The following is a 17,752-nucleotide window of genomic DNA, read 5'->3' on the forward strand; positions in this document are numbered from 1 at the left end:
GTCATTCCTGGCCACGCATAGCAGTCGCCTGCAACGACGCCCAAGCCGCCACCGCCGAGAGTCATCAAAGGGCACTGGTAACCGCACCGCCGCTCCGGGAGGACTTCAACTCCCGGCAGGCCTCGCGGCGGCGCGTGAGTGACGCGGGACGCGCCGTAAGAGCGCAGAGGGGCACATAAAGGAGGAGGAGACCAGCGTCGCGGGACGCGAGCGGGACGCCCGGGGCTAAGCCCGGGCAAAAAGGGCGGGCCCTCTACGGCCCTCAGCGGCACGAGGAGGCCAGGCTAGGCCACCCTCCTGATACCTCCCACATATCCTATAAGGTACTGTCTCCTGTTTCGTTTATATTTTTTCATATTTGATTAAGAGGCCTTTTATTCCATTACTGGAAGTTTGACTGACCTGCACGGCAAATCGTAGTCAACATTGTCTGTATTCAGCAGATTTGCGCCTTGAAGATCATCACAATTTATCTTTTCAATCATGGGGAAAAAGTTGATTCCCGCCCCGGTTGAGGCAGTGAACACTATCGACTCATATTTGGTACAAGTAGTCAGTAATATTAACAATAAGAGAAGGCAATCTCTCGGGCTAAGCCAATCACCTATTCTGCATACAGATAGCCCCTCCACAAGCATCTTAAGTACAGCGACATCGGATTCACTCATTGAAAAACCGCCGTCAGTTTCTGCAGAACAAGATCTTCAAAATAACAGCATTGAGGTAGCTGCTGAGGTTGACTTGCCAATAGATAGAACTGATTTAATAGATCTATCAGATAGTGTTTTTATTGATGTGAACCAACAGCCAGTTGTCCCGGAGGAAGACCCACAATCCCTGCAGCCTTCAACACGGGCTGTTAGAGCCTGCAGAAGACTCCCAGCAAAGAGGGGGGGGAAACAATTAGGAAGGAAAAAGCCCGCCACACCACCCACTAGGCTGGGGGGGAGATATGTAGAGCCCGACATTGATATAGAGTCTAAACGCACTATCGATGAGGATCTTTTTAATAGGATTCAAGAGATGATAGACATCAAGATCAGGACAATAATTAAGCCCCTCATCGGGAAATTAGATAAATTAACATCTGAGGTTAAAAAACTGGGTGGGGTACATATTAAATTAGTAGATGAGGTAGAGAATCTATCCTCTCTCGTTACAAATCTAACACCCACAGTTGTGGAGGTTACCCCAACCGAAAGTAATTTACAACCCATGCAACAGGGTCCGCTGCTTTTGTCAGCGTTGCCCTCTGTACCTATTCCTGGTCAGGATATTGTCGTAGACAATGGAGATGGCCGAAACAGTACCACTGGTTCTACAGCGGTTAAACAACAAGAGGATGTTTCAGCCCAATTTGTAGTGGAAGCTTCGCCAGTAGTGTTGGTGCTGGCGAATGTCCCGGTTCTATCACAAGGGAAAAAAGAGTCCAATCAAGACCTAAAAGATAAAGCATTACATTGGCTCTCTAACAATATGCATATGGCACAACAAGGGCTTGACAAACTGGTAGGGGATATCGTTATGACTAGGAGAGTCCCCTGGATTGGCAGTAAGCCAAAAAAGTACAAGGGGGACTGTGTCATTCTAAACTTTGTCAATGCCGAGGTCCTCCCAGAAATTTTGAATAATGTTTTCCCACCCCAACGTCGTAGCGGCTCTATAGTCCCTCTTACTCTAAAGTTCTTTTATGATGAGACTCAGTTTGCTACTATACCCATTATTCCTAGTTACAAAAGACACGTTAACCCCAGTAGCTGGGGTGGGGGTACCACATCTCAACATTTTAATGACTGGTTTAAGCGTCCAGTATATCGCGAGCCAGGAAGATTTAACTACCAGAAAGAGTTAACTAACAGGCAAGCCCTCGCACAAGATCCAAGGTTTAATGGCTGGGGTTCTGGCCTCACGGGCCAGGAACATAGCGCGCAGGGATTTAGGCCCTCACACTGGTTGAGAAATGATCATTTTCTTACACGCCCAAATACCCCACAACCTATGTGGAACCCAGCTTTATATGGACAGGGTCAGGTGGCTACTCCTTTTGAGTGGGGCTTTGCTACAGGAAATAGGTTTGGCCCTCTATCTGACCTGAATACTTGCGATTGACTCGTACCAGGATTTGACACGGATAGGGAGGTGCTGAACAACCCAATAGTAAAATGTGGTGTTCTGAATACTTTTGAGTACCCGAATAATTGTGTCCCCAATGTAGCATCAGAGTGTCAAGTGTTAATGAACTCTGCACAGCAACTGCTTGCATCTTGTACTGTGGCTGCGGTAAACTCGAGTACGGGGGGAGAGGGCATACAGAGTCCGTGTCTAGTTGACGACAGCCAAGGCCCACTATTGCAACCAGTAGCTGAGGGTGATTTAGAGGTTGCAAATGAACTAAGGTTACCCACTGATTCCTGCAGGATTATTAGTTGGAATGTAGCAGGCTTAGCTGCAAAACGCCAGGATAATTCCTGGTCGAGCTTTGTCACTAAGCACCATATAGTCGCCTTGCAAGAAACATGGGACACATCCAGCAATCGTTGGTGGGATGGGTTCACCTGTTTTACTAAACCAGCAGTGGCTAGCAGGGCGGGTAGAGCCAAAGGGGGCTTGGTGATTTTGTTTGCATTAGATTTAGTGGGCAGCTATAGACAGATTAATACTGACTCTGACAATATCCTATTGATTGAAAGGGTGATTAACAAAACATGTAGGATTTTATATGTAAATTTCTACAATTCAGGGAACTCTGAATATAGCGGTCGCAATACCTCCAGATGGGGCCGCCACCAATGAAACTAAAACCGGCACATCCCCTGAGGACCACTGATCAAGACCGACGAGTGAAGTGGGCTAAAGTGATTCCGGAAATTTTTTATGGAAAATGTTTTCCTAAAATTAAAGACAATGTGGAGATCTGTAAAAATCCGGGTACGCAAGGTATTCACATAGTAGTGGCCTATGAGGCAATCTGTAATCAGGTATCCAAGGATCTTTTAGCAAAACCAATCCAGGGCGTACAAGGACATAAGCGATGGTTTGATTCTGCATGCACAAAAGCCCATAGAGAATTGTTGGCAGCTTTAAAAAACACTCCAAGGGATAAAGATGTAATCTTGAGATTAAGGAAAAACTATAAGTCAGCCGTCAAGAAACGCAAAGACACCATTAAAAGCGAAACATGGGAAAATCTTCTCTCGGCAGCAGTGCTGAAGGACAGTAGGAAATTTTGGGAGATTATCAAACAGCCCATATTCTCTAATGACAGCAATGCACCTATGGACTATGTGAATACCTTGCGTACCCGGATTTTTACAGATCTCCACATTGTCTTTAATTTTAGGAAAACATTTTCCATAAAAAATTTCCGGAATCACTTTAGCCCACTTCACTCGTCGGTCTTGATCAGTGGTCCTCAGGGGATGTGCCGGTTTTAGTTTCATTGGTGGCGGCCCCATCTGGGCGCCCCAGGCCACTTCGAGTAACCTTTGAACGTTTCAAAAAGAAACATAAATCATTCTTTTGCAGAGGGGCCCTGGTTGCCAAGGTATCCACATTTCCATATCTGGGTGTCTTGTTTGACCAGAACGGAACGTGGGGGCCACAGATTAGAGCAAAGAGGCTGGCGGTTATAAGATCTTCCTCAGCGCTCTTGGGCTTTGCTGGTAAGCTGGGAGCCAGGCCCATGGAAGCCCTCTTAAAGATCTATAAGTGCAAGCCTGTTGCTATTGCCCTATATGGATCCCCTTTGTGGGGGTACGTGAATCTTGATCCCATCCAAAGGGCAGAAAATAGATTTATAAGGTCGCTTCTCTCTATCCCCCAGTCAACTCCGACTTTTTCCATACATAAAGAGGTGGGTTTACCCTACCTGTCAGACTCATTGAGTTTAGCACCTCTAACTCTGTGGCTGAAAATGTGGCTGAACGAAGATCTTCCTTTGAACCACATAATATTGAAGGATGTCTTATTACTTGATAAACATAGTAGCATCCCATGGTTGGCCTATTTAATTAAATCATTTACGGATTTGGGCCGCCCAGAACTCTTTCTAAGCCCAGAAAAGATTAGAGCTCTGGACGTAGACCTTATTAAACAGTCATTTAGGGTTATGAAGGAAATGTGTCGTGAGGAAGCTGAAATGCAGAAGCCAGCAGTTAGGGCTCACAATCTCTTGGTGAGCGAACCTTCCCTTGCATCTTATCTCATTTTTGTTACAGTCCCTTACCACAGGTTTTTACTAACTAAATTTAGGTTTAACCTGTTACATTTTTACTTAGGTTCTTTTACATCTTGGCAGAAGCCAGACTTAGCCCCCCCATGCAGTTGTGACCATTTTTCTGTTCAGGATACAATGCATTTTATTATGTTTTGTAGCCTATACCATGAGCAGAGAAGAAAATATTTGCTCCCTATCCTGAAAGAAGCAGGCTTTACTCAGGTGCGTCCGGCGTTGCTTTATTTACAACTCCTGACAAATCCCTGCACAACTTTTTGTATTGCCAACTTTTTAGTGGCCGCTGCAAGGGTAAAAAGGGGGGGTCAGGTGTCGCCTTAAACTTTTTTAAAGTTGTTGTGTTTTTCTTTATTCTGATGGATTGTATAATGCATTTTCTATTTATTCTTGTATATAGTATTTATAATATAATATGTATTTAGTTTGATGTTTTTAGGTCACTGAAGGGTCATTTATGTATACATCCCTTCTTAGGGTTTTACTGTTTTGTTTCTTTGTATGACTTGTAATAAGTCGAATAAAGATATTCTGACTGACTGACAGTACAGTGCGAGCTCCCACTTTGGAGTCAGTGAATTAGCATATTTAGAATCGCCGGTGGACACCACCTCTTCTTTGAAGACTCTATCCAGAAGCTAAAAAGCTGAACCTAATTTTCTAGAAAAGAAAATGTTTCCAAAATAGTACTCTGCCCAGGCACTCCCTGAGACAAGCACCCGCAAAGCTGCAGTCTGGGTATGCGGCACACGATGTGTGCGGCAAGGGGGGGGGGTTAAAGCACTTTTATAACAATGGACGTTCAGTGGCGTAACAAATGGCACACAGCCCCAGCAGTGCACGGGCCCCCAAGCTCCAGGGACCCCCTTAGCACAGTACCCTGGCCTGAGAGCTCCGGAGTGAGTCCGGAGGGGGACCCATCCATGTACTTTGCAGGGGGCGCCCCTCAAGATTCATTCCACTACTGTGGACGTTGCGTGCCTGATATGACCCTAGCTGTTCATGCAGATCTGCACCACTTCACATGGAGACTTCAGCTGCTGTAAGCTGTCAAAGTAGCTGGGTGAAATTCTGTTCAAGCCTATGGGCCTCATTATGATGTCAGTCAGAAAGGATCCCGACCGTCTCCTTGTCAGAATGTTTTCTGCCCTACTCGGGTTCGGGGAGTCCAACCGACCGATTACAATGTTTTCGAACTCCGTTCGGTCAGACTCCCATTTACTTCAATGGGACCCTGTGTTCGGACAGACAACATAGGCTCCCATTGAAGAAAGGGGGGTTTGTGGAATCCTTGCACCCTGTGGCAGGCACCACATGGTGCCCGCCACACTGTGCATGATTGTAAAGAGGGGTCCCATGGGTGCCCCCACAGGCCCCAATCAGAGGCCTCAAGGTGAAGGGGGGCCTTCTACGGGCCCCCAAAGTAAGTTTTCAACAGCCGTCCCATGTCAGACAAAATGACTCAGAATGGCTGTCCGAATCCGATATCATAATACTTTGGTCGGAAACGCAGTCCGTAGACATGTAATATTTGGCTCCCACCTACTCGAAGTCTCCGAATGCCAGTTGGAACCGAGTAAGAAAGACCGAATGGCTACCTACTATTGTAGTCTGTTGGTCGGAAATGTTTCCTAACATGGGTTCCGACTCGGGTTAGGAAAATCTGAATGCCTTTCGGAGCCTTTCTGAACAACATCCTAATGAGGCCCTATTTGATAAATGGAGAGGAAACAACACTTCCCACAAATTATTACCCAAAATGCCTTTAAGAGAAATATTGTAATCCAACCCTGAATTTCCATTGTCTACCGAGTAAAGACACTCCAGAGGGTGGAGGGTAAAAATTGGACTGAAAACGGCCTAACTTGTAATGGTCATTTGAACGTTTATTAAGGAATGCACAGCTCACCCTGCACAAATAATAGGACATCAAAATTTGAGAACTCTTACTCTGAGATCAAACAGATAAAAAATCTTCAGAAAAAAGTAGTGCTTTTACAAAGCAGCAACAAGAAAACAGATAACACTCATAGTAATCGAAAGGGAAAGCACATTCAAAAGAAACTGTGTTTGGGCTACTATATCTCAAAACTATAAAGAACACTTGACACAATCAGGTGAATTTATATCAAAGACCTTCGTCATATAGCAGCTTACAACTCAATTCAGGAATTAATTAAGGAAAAGTATTGGGAAATCTCCTCCTTTCTATATTAATAGGGATTTTAAAAGACCAGCAATCTGTTATTTTGCAGTTCTGGACATGTTGCTTCTTTACAAATCACTGTGATTGTGTCTTTCAAACTTGGTGTAGGAATCCTACTTCACATGGCATATAAGAAAGATTCAGTACAGAAGAGTCAATGCAATTCGAAGTACATGGTTGCATGCGGGAATTAATTGAATCAATACATTGTTTTAGTAGTCTGTTAGTGCCAGACCAGTGGTAATAAATGAAGAGGGCAGCTGTCACCCTGTTGATATGAGACTGTGTAGTTGTAAATAAGATTTGTTTTTACATTTATATTGGTCATTCAGTGATGGATTGTTGAAAATTGTGTTTTCCTGGCTGACCTACTGTTTGATGCTATGCTTTTATTTCATAAAAACAACCACTTAAACAAAAAATGCATGAACAAAAACAAATACATTTAGCTTATGTTCCATGCTTATTTAGAGATGAATTCTAAATAAAAAATTAGAGTGGGAGGAGGTTTTACTTAAACATAAAAATGACATTTACCTTAGGCAAGACAAACTCCCTAAATGGAGTATCACGTGTCACAGCGTGAGAACCTCCCATTGGAAAATTGTCACTGCATCGCTGGATCTCGGCAATCACAGCTTTTGTGTACGGCATCTTCCCTCTGTCTTCAAAGGTTGGAGTACAGTTCTTCTCATTAATCACATTGTCGATCTCCTCCTGGACTTTTGCTGCCAAGAAAACTGCCTTAATTAGTACTGGAACACAACTTCAGATTCACAGTTATTGCAATTGTAATAACGATCAGCATACCCTTTTTTGTTTGTAGACGCTTGAAAGATCACCCTGAAACTTTCCAGGATGGAGCAGAGGTGGATACACTTTTTTTTATAAATGTTGTGTGCACATTTGTCATAAGGGACGAAAGTTATTAGCAAACCAATAAGCACCCTTTCTCTGGTGTTGTGACCATCTTTCCAGTTATGGTAAGGTCCGAGCTTTCTTTTTTCTCTATTTTGAAAAATTCCCATTGTCAAGGGAGCATTTTCTCCTGTTGTCTAGTGTGGGCTTACAAACACAAATCAGATTTCACAGACCCAAGCACTGTGATTGATTGCCTGCAACAGTAAACGATGTATAGTTTTCAGGATTACCTAATGTAGCTTTTGATTATCATGTCCTGAAAAAAATTACCTAAGAAAATTCAGTTCGTACATCCCCAACACCAGGGTCCTTAAGGCAGGGGCCCTTGGAGGGATTTTTGCTGGATTTGCAACCCACAAGTTAATGTTTACAATCTCAGAATGTATGTGGTGTTCACAACCCCATACAGGGTTTCCGGATTCTAACAGAGGAGAAGGCTTGATTGCAGTCAGATCCTGTGCCCAAACTTGCTTGTACACAGAGTAGGTTCGCATGGCAAGGTCAGTTCAGGGTCAGGTCACAAGACAGGCCCTCCAGTAAACCCCAGCTGCTGAAAACTGAAGGTTTGGTCACCTGCATTGTTCCAAGGCCTCAATCCGCTCCATACAGCCTTGTGGTAAGCAAATAAGCATTGGGTTTGCATACTCAAAAATTCAAGAGAAGAAAAGAAAACACATCACTATGGGACCAGGCCCCGAAGCCACTGGGGTTTTGAAATAAAGCCTGGTAATAGGGTAAGCTGCCACAGGGGTGTGCACCGAAGGCCACATGTCACAGGGTCAGATGCAAAATATTTCAACAGTTTCTGTGTTCATGCTATGAAAATCACAGGATTCAAAAAGTACTCTGATACCAAACATTTCGGAAAGTAGATTTAAGAACTAAGGACATTTATATATAATCAATAAAATAATAGCGTGCTTTACACTTTTTTCCGGCATCCTTCAGAAATCATCCATAGGTACACACTAAAACATTAATATCTGTTAACATTTATGAATGATCCAAAGACAAATATAATGTACTTGACTTTATATGATTAGCCCTCTAATACTTTCAATATATTTTCCTTTCAGTTGATGTGTGTTTGTCCACTGCATGCTAGACAATGTGCACAAGAGTTCAGTGCTTTAAATGGACAGGTACCTTTCGTTACTGAGCACCTGCAGTTATTTAATTTGAAAGGGAGAGTAGTTGTACTTCTCAGCACTACTGAAATATATTTGATGGAAGAGTACTGACACTTTTCAAGAGCTGACATGTACTCTTAAAAGTGAGCACCTCCTCTTTTATATTTCCATTTAAAGCACTCCAAGAGTCAATACCATATCATATCCCCTAGAGAACATGGATTGAGCCAGGGGAAAAAGCTGGGCGGTAGAAAATGTGTGTCAGCGCGGGGATCCCCCACAGAAATGTGAGAAAAATGTGATTTTTTTTAAGCTAAATTTCAGATTTGCAGGGGATTCTGGGTAAGACATCATTGAAGGATCCATGCAAGCCATAGATCCCTGTACTCTTCCGGGTGTCTAGTGTTCAGAAATGTCTGGGTTTGATAGGTTTCAAAACTTCACAGCTAAACGGAGCAGGCAGCCATCGGGCAGGGAAGCCGTGAGGTGAACGGCAGGACCAGCGGGACGCGCTGAGAGCGCACTACAGCCCCCAGCAGCACCAGGGGTGACGCGCTCGTGACGCGAGAGGAGCGCCAGGCGGCGCTGAAAAGGGAGACGCCGCTGGAGCACTGTGGAGCGTTTCAAAACTTCACAGCTAAACGGAGCAGGCAGCCATCGGGCAGGGAAGCCGTGAGGTGAACGGCAGGACCAGCGGGACGCGCTGAGAGCGCACTACAGCCCCCAGCAGCACCAGGGGTGACGCGCTCGTGACGCGAGAGGAGCGCCAGGCGGCGCTGAAAAGGGAGACGCCGCTGGAGCACTGTGGAGCGTTTCAAAACTTCACAGCTAAACGGAGCAGGCAGCCATCGGGCAGGGAAGCCGTGAGGTGAACGGCAGGACCAGCGGGACGCGCTGAGAGCGCACTACAGCCCCCAGTAGCACCAGGGGTGACGCGCTCGTGACGCGAGAGGAGCGCCAGGCGGCGCTGAAAAGGGAGACGCCCCCTCTCGCCCCGCGAGTCGCGCGCGCGGGAGAAGCCCGGGACAAGGGCGGGACAGTCTTAGACAGTCCTAGACTGGCCGGGACTGGACTGGGCAACCCCTCTAACATCTGTAACCCAAGCAAGTAAGAAATTTCCCTTCTCTATTAAATTTACTGTGCAGCGTCATCACGTAAGGCTCCTTGGGAGCTCTTAATGAAACTCACTGATACACGCGCTTCATCCAAGTATCTGGTGTCTACTGGCAAAGCCCATATAATCTCAGGACAAACAACAATACAATCTTAATATGTCTAAAAAAAATACTAAAAAACAGCCCTCTGTTAACTCTAAGCCTACAGTTAACTCTAAGCCCATAGAAAACTACATGCTCCAAGTCATAACCAAAATAAATAAAGACAGAAGAGAATCACTAGGACTAAGTCAGTCGCCTGACCTACAGTTACTAAGCCCAATCCAAAGTCCCCAACATTCAGGCTCTTTAGTATTTGATGACTCCACTAACCTAATAGACATTACGGTCCATCCTACTCCAAACTTGGATGATCAGAATAGCCTTATCCTGGATGATGCCGCAAATGTTATGCCACTAGATCAAGGAATAAATATTGAACATGATCACGAGATTCTGGTGCATAATGTTGATGATTTGCCATCTCCTGAGCAGGAAACTCGACCTTCGAGAAAAAATAGGAAAACTCATCAAAAGCGGATGGGGTTACGTTCAAGTAATAGGAGGAAAAATGCTACTCCGACAGGGCAAAACAAGGCAAAAATTTTAGATGATGGTGACACTAATGTTCTTGATAAAAGCAATCACGATAAAAGCTATAATGAGGACGATTTGCTTCAGAAAATAGCAGACATTATTGACTCCAAAATTCAAACCATCATTAAGCCCTTAATCGCTAAGATTGACAAATTGAATGCGGAGGTAAAAAAGATGAGTGGTCTTCAAGTCAAAGCTGTGGAAGGGGTTGAGATAGTTAATACCTTAGTGACACAAATGGCGAAACCAATAGAATCTAAGGCAAAGAGCTCTATAGAAAAAGAGAGCAGTCCTACGCTCCCAGAAAGTACAGTCGGGAATGAAACTCATTCTATTATTCGACCTCTGAACACCGCCGGGGTATCAGGACCCAAAGGTAATGTGCCAATAAACTGTCAGGAAATAGATCCCCTCCAATTTATTGAGGAAGCCTCTCCTGTGGTCCTGGTTCTGGCCAATGTCCCCCCGCCAGCAGATGCACAATCCGAAACACCAGCATCTATGTTTAGTAAGGCCCTCCATTGGCTAACAAATAATACGCAAATGGCACCAGGAGGAAAATATCAACTTGCATCCGAGATTAAATCCACTAAGAGGGTGGCGTGGATTGGAAATCGACCGAAAGTATTCAAGGGAGATTGTGTTATAGTGACTTTTTCCCATCCAGGTGTTCTGCCAAATCTCCTAAACCATATCAATCCCCCCCAAAGAAGAGCAGGATCTGTTGTTCCTCTTACGTTAAAATTCTTTTATGGAGAGCAAGAGAATGTGACTTTTCCAAGGACTCCTGGACCTATGTGGAACACTGTGAGAAACAACAGAGGCCAAGGGGTTCCCCTAAACGATTGGGGTATGGTTTTAGGTAATAGATATGAAGCCTTATCAGGGCTAAATGATTGTGATTGACTGGGTAATAGACTTGAAAACCTTCTAATTCCTGTTGTCACTCATGCGGTCAGGGAAATGGGCACCCGGTTAAATACTGGATTAAATACTGTATTAACTGATGCTTTGACTAATGTAAGCAACACACAGGTCGAGTCTGGTAATATGACTAATGCTCACCAGCGTATTGAACGTTCCAAACTTACTACTAATAATGATATACTTGAGTCATATGAGATTTTTTCTCCTGAATTGGTTGTTATAGATGGTAACGCATGTGAATATAATTTTACTCAGCAACAGTGTGAAGGTCAAACCAATAGTACAAAATCTACCAGTGACAATGTTAATATACAACGTACTTTGATGTCCTGGAATGTTGCAGGGTTAAAAAACAAGATTTTATCACAGGATCTGCTAACTTTCCTGGATTCAAAGGATATAATCCTCTTTCAGGAGACTTGGCAGTTAGAACCGGATCCAATTCAGGGATATTTACATTATTTCATTCCAGCCACCCCAAGCTCAAGGGGAAGGGCAAAAGGTGGCTTGGTAACATGGATTAAGCAGAATAATGATTACTCAGTGTTACAAATAGATACCAATAGTCCTGATATATTATTGGTCAAATTACAGCATCCGCCAAGTAGGGACATCTTTATTTTTAACATCTACTCAAGGGGCCTACCGGGTGGTAAACCCACTAAGGCGGTTGAACTGTTGGATATTCTATTAAACCAACACTGTTTGAATGCTGATATTATTATTGGTGGTGATTTTAATTGTTGTTTTGAACCACTTGATAACCAGGATGTTGACCTCACTACTGAAGAGGACTTCATTTGGGAAATCCCACAGCTTTCCTTGATACCTATTAAAAGATGGTCTGAGGCTGCATTACAGTTAAAAGTATTATGTGTTGAGTCTGGGCTGAGGGCCACTAACGGAAGAACATTATCAGATAAGCAGGGTGCCCCTACTTTCTCTAATGGAACTACTCAAAGTCGTATTGATTATATATTGACTAACAAAGAGAACTGGGGGAATGTTCTTGATATGAGGATTGAGACAAGGGTGGAAAGTGACCACGACCCACTGATTTTAACCTTTAAATTGTTCGATCTGATGACAAATGAGGAAGAGAGGGAAACTGTTCAGATAAACCTTTCCAACGATCAAAGACACATCAGATGGGCAATTTGTGCAGCAAATGAGGAAAGCATGGTAGCCATAAGGGACTTAACAACTCTGGCCATCCATGAAGTCCAGGACATATATGATAAAAATACCCCGATAGCTGAAATTAGCAGGATCCACGACAAATTTTTTAACAAGTTAAAATTATTTTTTGTAAAGAAAGCTAAGAAAAAGCCACGTAGACCGATAAGAAAGGAGGATCAGTGGTATGACAAGACCTGCAGGACTGCCTACAGGTTCCTGTCAGATGCGGTAAAAACTCGAGATAAAACCAAAATAAGGGAGGCCCGAGCTATGTACAAAAAAGTGCAATTAAGTGCAAAAAGGGATTGGGAGGAAGGCTACTGGAGGGATCTACTCGATGCCAGTAGGGAAAGATCTATGACACCCTTCTGGAACATTGTTAAATGGGGAAGGGGGTCTAATAGAGGAGAACCCTCTAACCATGTGCTACCAGAAGCCTGGGTATCCCATTTTTCTACCCATTTTGCTGCTGAGGATGAAGGCGAAGAGGAATGTCTAGCTTTAGCAGATATTCTTGCGAGCCCCTTAGTCTTCTCCAAAGATGATATCCTAAAAACACTGAGCTGTATACCTAAAGCCAGAGCTCCGGGCCTAGATTTTATCCCTGCAGATTTGTTTATGCACGACAAGGACCTATGGGCCACCTATATTCAGCTGTTAGCCAACGCTATTGCAAAGGGCTCGCCTATTCCTGAGACCTGGAAAGGAGCCGAGATTATCCCCATCTTTAAAAAGGGGGCATGCTCGGATCCAGGCAATTACAGGCCTATTAGCCTGATTGCATGTATACAAAAAGTTGTGGCAAGGTTATTATTACAGCGAATTCATGGGTGGATAGATGATCATGATATATTATCTCCCCTGCAGGCTGGTTTTCGTAGTCATACCAGCACTATCGATCAAGTTTTTAGATTTGTTTTATTGTATTGGCGTACAGTTTTATTAGGGGGCGGGATGCTTTTTGCAGCTTTTGTTGATTTAAAATCAGCTTTTGATTTAGTTCCCCGCCATAAACTGTGGAATATCCTACATGATCAGGGTATTCCAAAAGAAATCCTGTCTCTATTGATCAGGATGCATGAAAACAGTTTTGCACAAGTACGATGGAACCAGCAGGGTAGTACCACTGAGAAGTTCCCCATTGCGAGGGGTGTACGCCAAGGATGCGTGCTCGCACCAACACTCTTCTCGTTATACATCAACAGGGTGATCAGTTATTTTGAACATCAGCCCACGGATGCCCCAAGGTTGGCAGGAAGGCCGATCCCCCTGTTGATGTTTGCGGACGATACCTTGCTGATATCAAAGACCCAGCAGGGACTTCAAAAGGCCATTAGGGTGTTTGAAGGATTTTGCATTGATCATGGTCTTGTAATTAATACCAGCAAAACTAAATTTATGGTTATGCACAAGCGGAAACACATTAGAGGTAGAGTCATTATGGATGGGGTCCAGCTCGAGCAGACCCAGGTCTTCAAGTACCTTGGTATCAATCTGTCATACAATCTAGATTGGAAACATCATATAAATGAATTAGACACAAAACATGCTCAACTTGCAGGAGTTCTCACAAAGGAGCTTTTTTCATCTTATACCAAACCAATTAGACCTGTCTTAAAAATCTATAATGCTAAGGTCGGAGCAGCTGTTCTTTACGGAGCAGAACTCTGGGGGTCCAGTAATTTTAACAAGTTGACGGTAGCACAGAACAAATTTCTCCGCAACATTACTGGGTTACCAATGTCAACCCCATTGATACCTTTAAAGTATGATTTGGGATTTTATAGCTTTAGGGACATAGCCAGGTATAGAATTGTGGCCTACTGGAGAAGGTTATGGGTAACTCCTGAACTCTTCCAGTATGCCCAAGGCTTCCTGGAGGTGAGAACCCTAGATACTGCTAATAAGATAGTCTGGTTGAAAGAGGCTAAACTTCTATATAGGGCACTGGGTCTATCCCAAATGTGGGATGATCCCTTAAATAGTGTTTTTCCACCGAAAAAGACACTTCGTGAACTCTACTGGAGTATGGTGGAGATTAAGTGCTTTAGGAATCATATTGACCGTTCCTTTACATATGATTATTTGGAGCTCAAGCACTCACCGACCCTCGAATCCTACTGGGATTGGATCACGGTCCCAGGGGACCGGAAGAGGTACCATCAGTTGAGGGTGGGGACACTTCCGTTAAATGCCCTAATAGTGAAATGGAATAAGGTACAAACTCCAAGGTGCCCCTTCTGTCCGGACCATAACGAAAACATCGGACATGTGTTATTTGCCTGCCCTGAATATAGAATACCTAGACAATCATGGCTTAAACCAATTTGCATCCAGTTAGGTTTAAAAACGTCAAACGAGGCTGTCAGGATCTTAAGAACAGATTCCTCTCAGCCTGTTGTTATAGCTATGGCAAAATTCCTCCACTGGATGTGGATAATTCGGGCACGCAAAATCTGTTTGGAATAAGCTTAGGATTGTTATTTCATGTCGTACAGTTTGCATTTATTTAAATTTCTTTTTAGTATACATTTTTATGTGATAAACTATGCAAACCACAACAAGTAGTTGTTACTTTTTATTTTCTTTCGATTGGCATCTAATGAACTTAGCTGGATATCTTAAGACTATGTAAAGATGTAAATAGGATATTTTAAGATTGTGTAAAGGTGTAAATAGGATATTTTAAGATTGTGTAATAGTGCAAATAGTATGAGATAGGAAGATCTTTATTATTTTTTGTTTATTTATTGTATTAACTCATGTGGATCCTGTATTTCTGTGGGGTGGGGGGGAGGGGTGGGACAAAAAACAACACATTTTTATCTTGTAAAATGTCTTTGATGATTGAAATATATCGAATAAAGACTAATTAAAGTGATAGGTTTCCCTAGATGGCACCTGAGTTCAGGACCAAAAATGCGGGTACCCCGTTTCAAACCAATTAATTTGGTGATAGACAATTTTGATATCTCCACTATAAATTTCGGGCCCTTCCCTGTCACAGGCACTATGCTCACCCTTATAAGTGAGGTACCATTTTTATTAGGAGACCTGGGGAAACACTGGGTGGTAGGAAATTTGTGTCGGTCGAGTGATCCCACAACCTTTTCACATAGAAATGTGAGGAAAATGTGATTTTATTTAGCAAAAGTTACGGTTTGGAGGGGATTGTGGGTAGAAAAACGTTGGGATAGCAACACAAGTCACACCTCCCTAGACTCCCCCTGGTGTCTAAATTTCAGAAAAGTCTTGGGGCCTTATTTATGAGGCCGTGCCTCACTTTCACGCCACCAGTGCATCACTTTTTATGACGCACTAGCGGGGTAACAAATGTGCCTTGTTGCACCATATTTACAAAGTGACGCATCTAGGTAGATGTGTCACTTTGTAAACCCTTGTGCCACATTATACCTGCGCCAGGTATAATGTATGCATGGGGGGGCGTTTTGACGCAAGAAAGGGTCATAGAAGTGACGCCACTTCTAGGACACAAATGAGTCAATATCTTACGCCTGCCTCACAGCAGGCGTAAGACAGATGCAGGCCCTTTCAAGCCCCATGTGAAAGGACACATTGCTGGAGTTGCGTCACTTTTGTGACACACTCCAGCAATGCGTCACTTTTGCGCCATACAGATACGTCAGAAATACTGATGTATCTGTAACTCCTTGCGACATGATGCGTCATACAGTAAATATGACGCATCAATTATGTCACACGGAGGGCGTACTGAGAAGTGTCGCATAGCTGCTTTCACGCAGCGATGCATCACTTCTCACAAATGAGGCCCGTGGTTTGGTAGATTTTCCCAGATGGCTGCAAGCCTAGGACCAAAAATACAGTTTACTCCCTTGCAAAAGCAGGTCATTTTGTGATCAATAATTTTGATGTCTCCACAGTACGTTTTGGGCCAATTATTATCATGGGCACTGGGTCTACCCACAAATGTGAGGTACCATTTTTATTGGGAGACTTGGGGGAATGCTGAGTGGAAGGAGATTCCAGAACTTTCCATCACAGAAATGTGAGAAAAATTTATTTATTTTAGAAAAATTTTGAGGTTTGCATGGAATTCTGGATAAAAGAACCTGGTGAGAGCCACACATGTCACCCCATCGTGGATTTCTCTGGGTGTCTAGTTTTAAATCATGTAGAGGTTTGAAAGCTTACCCTGGGTGCTGGCTCAGCTAGAGCCCAAAATCCACAGCCAGGGACATTTTAAAAAAAGCGTCAGTTTTCAGTGGAAAAATGTGATGTGTCCACGATGCGTTTTGCCCACACAAGTAAGGTACCATTTCCTTCTGGAGGCTTTGGGTAACACAGAATAGTAGAACAAGCATTAATACCAATTGTCTTTCAAAACATTACTGTCTTCCAAATGTAAGACAGTGTGTAAAAAGAAGTAATTTAGAAAATGCCCTCTAATTCACGTGCTAGTAAGGTTACCCATACATTCAGAGATGTGCAAATTACCACTGCCTCTAAACTCCATAAATTGTTCCCATTTCAGAAATACATAGGTTTACTTGATACCTATTTTCCACTCTTTATATTTTACCAAATGAATAGCTGTATACCTGGTACACAATGAAAAAACATTGCAAGATGCAGCTCATTTACTGGCTCTGGGTTATATCCCCACAACCATAAGGGTCCAGTGGACATAACGAAATATTGCTTTAGAAAATCTGCATAGTTAGAAAATGAGACAGGTGAAAATGTGGGCACAGATGGCTGTTTTTTAACTAAATTTCAATATTTTGTTATTCAACTGTTACTTTCTATAGCAAAACCGTGAAGTATCTACACAAATGACCCCTTGCTGAATTCAGAATTTTGACTACTTTCCAGAAATGTATAGCTTTCCGGTATCCATTAATGGTTTTCACACCCAATTCTATCATTAACTGGAAGGAGGAGAAAAGCACAAAACATAGAAAAAATAGGCAATCCCACTAAAATGCCAAAACTGTGTAGAAAATTAGTTTTTCTGACAAAAGGCTGCCTGATCCCCCCCCAAAAAAACAAAATTTCTCAGTCCCCTCCAGGGGAAACCACAATCCCAGGATACTTTTAGAATCCTCAGGATGTAATAGCAAAAAAAAAAATATTTGGCGCAAGGTGTGGAACACGCCTGGCAGTGATGGGGTAAAGCTTTGATTAAAATGAGACGGCCTTCAGGTGTGCCACATTTTTATCAAAAATGCAGAATGTTAGTATACTAGTTGGTTATGCTGGAGTCTGTGGGAAAGCTATACTTGATCATGAGGGAGATAACTGGCAGGATGTTGCTGGTGTTGAAAGCTCATTTCAGTCTGCATGTCACAACCATTTAGTGAAATGGATGAGGAAAAAGTTTTGAGAAATCATAAAAAAATTGTCCAATTTTGCTTTCTACAGCACT

General features: G+C 43.2%; 1 protein-coding gene across 1 annotated transcript in view; it reads right to left on the reverse strand.

Moving 5' to 3' along the window:
• Window positions 1–17,752, reverse strand: part of LOC144781952 (cytochrome P450 2A13-like) — an 820,837-nt gene that overhangs the window by 104,009 nt on the left and 699,076 nt on the right. The window contains exon 7 of the mRNA XM_078661043.1: window positions 6,975–7,165. Coding sequence (XP_078517169.1) covers window positions 6,975–7,165 — 191 coding nt within the window. The remainder of the gene's footprint in view (window positions 1–6,974; window positions 7,166–17,752) is intronic.

This window comes from Lissotriton helveticus, chromosome 9 (assembly GCF_964261635.1).
Source record: "Lissotriton helveticus chromosome 9, aLisHel1.1, whole genome shotgun sequence".
NCBI lineage: Eukaryota > Metazoa > Chordata > Amphibia > Caudata > Salamandridae > Lissotriton > Lissotriton helveticus.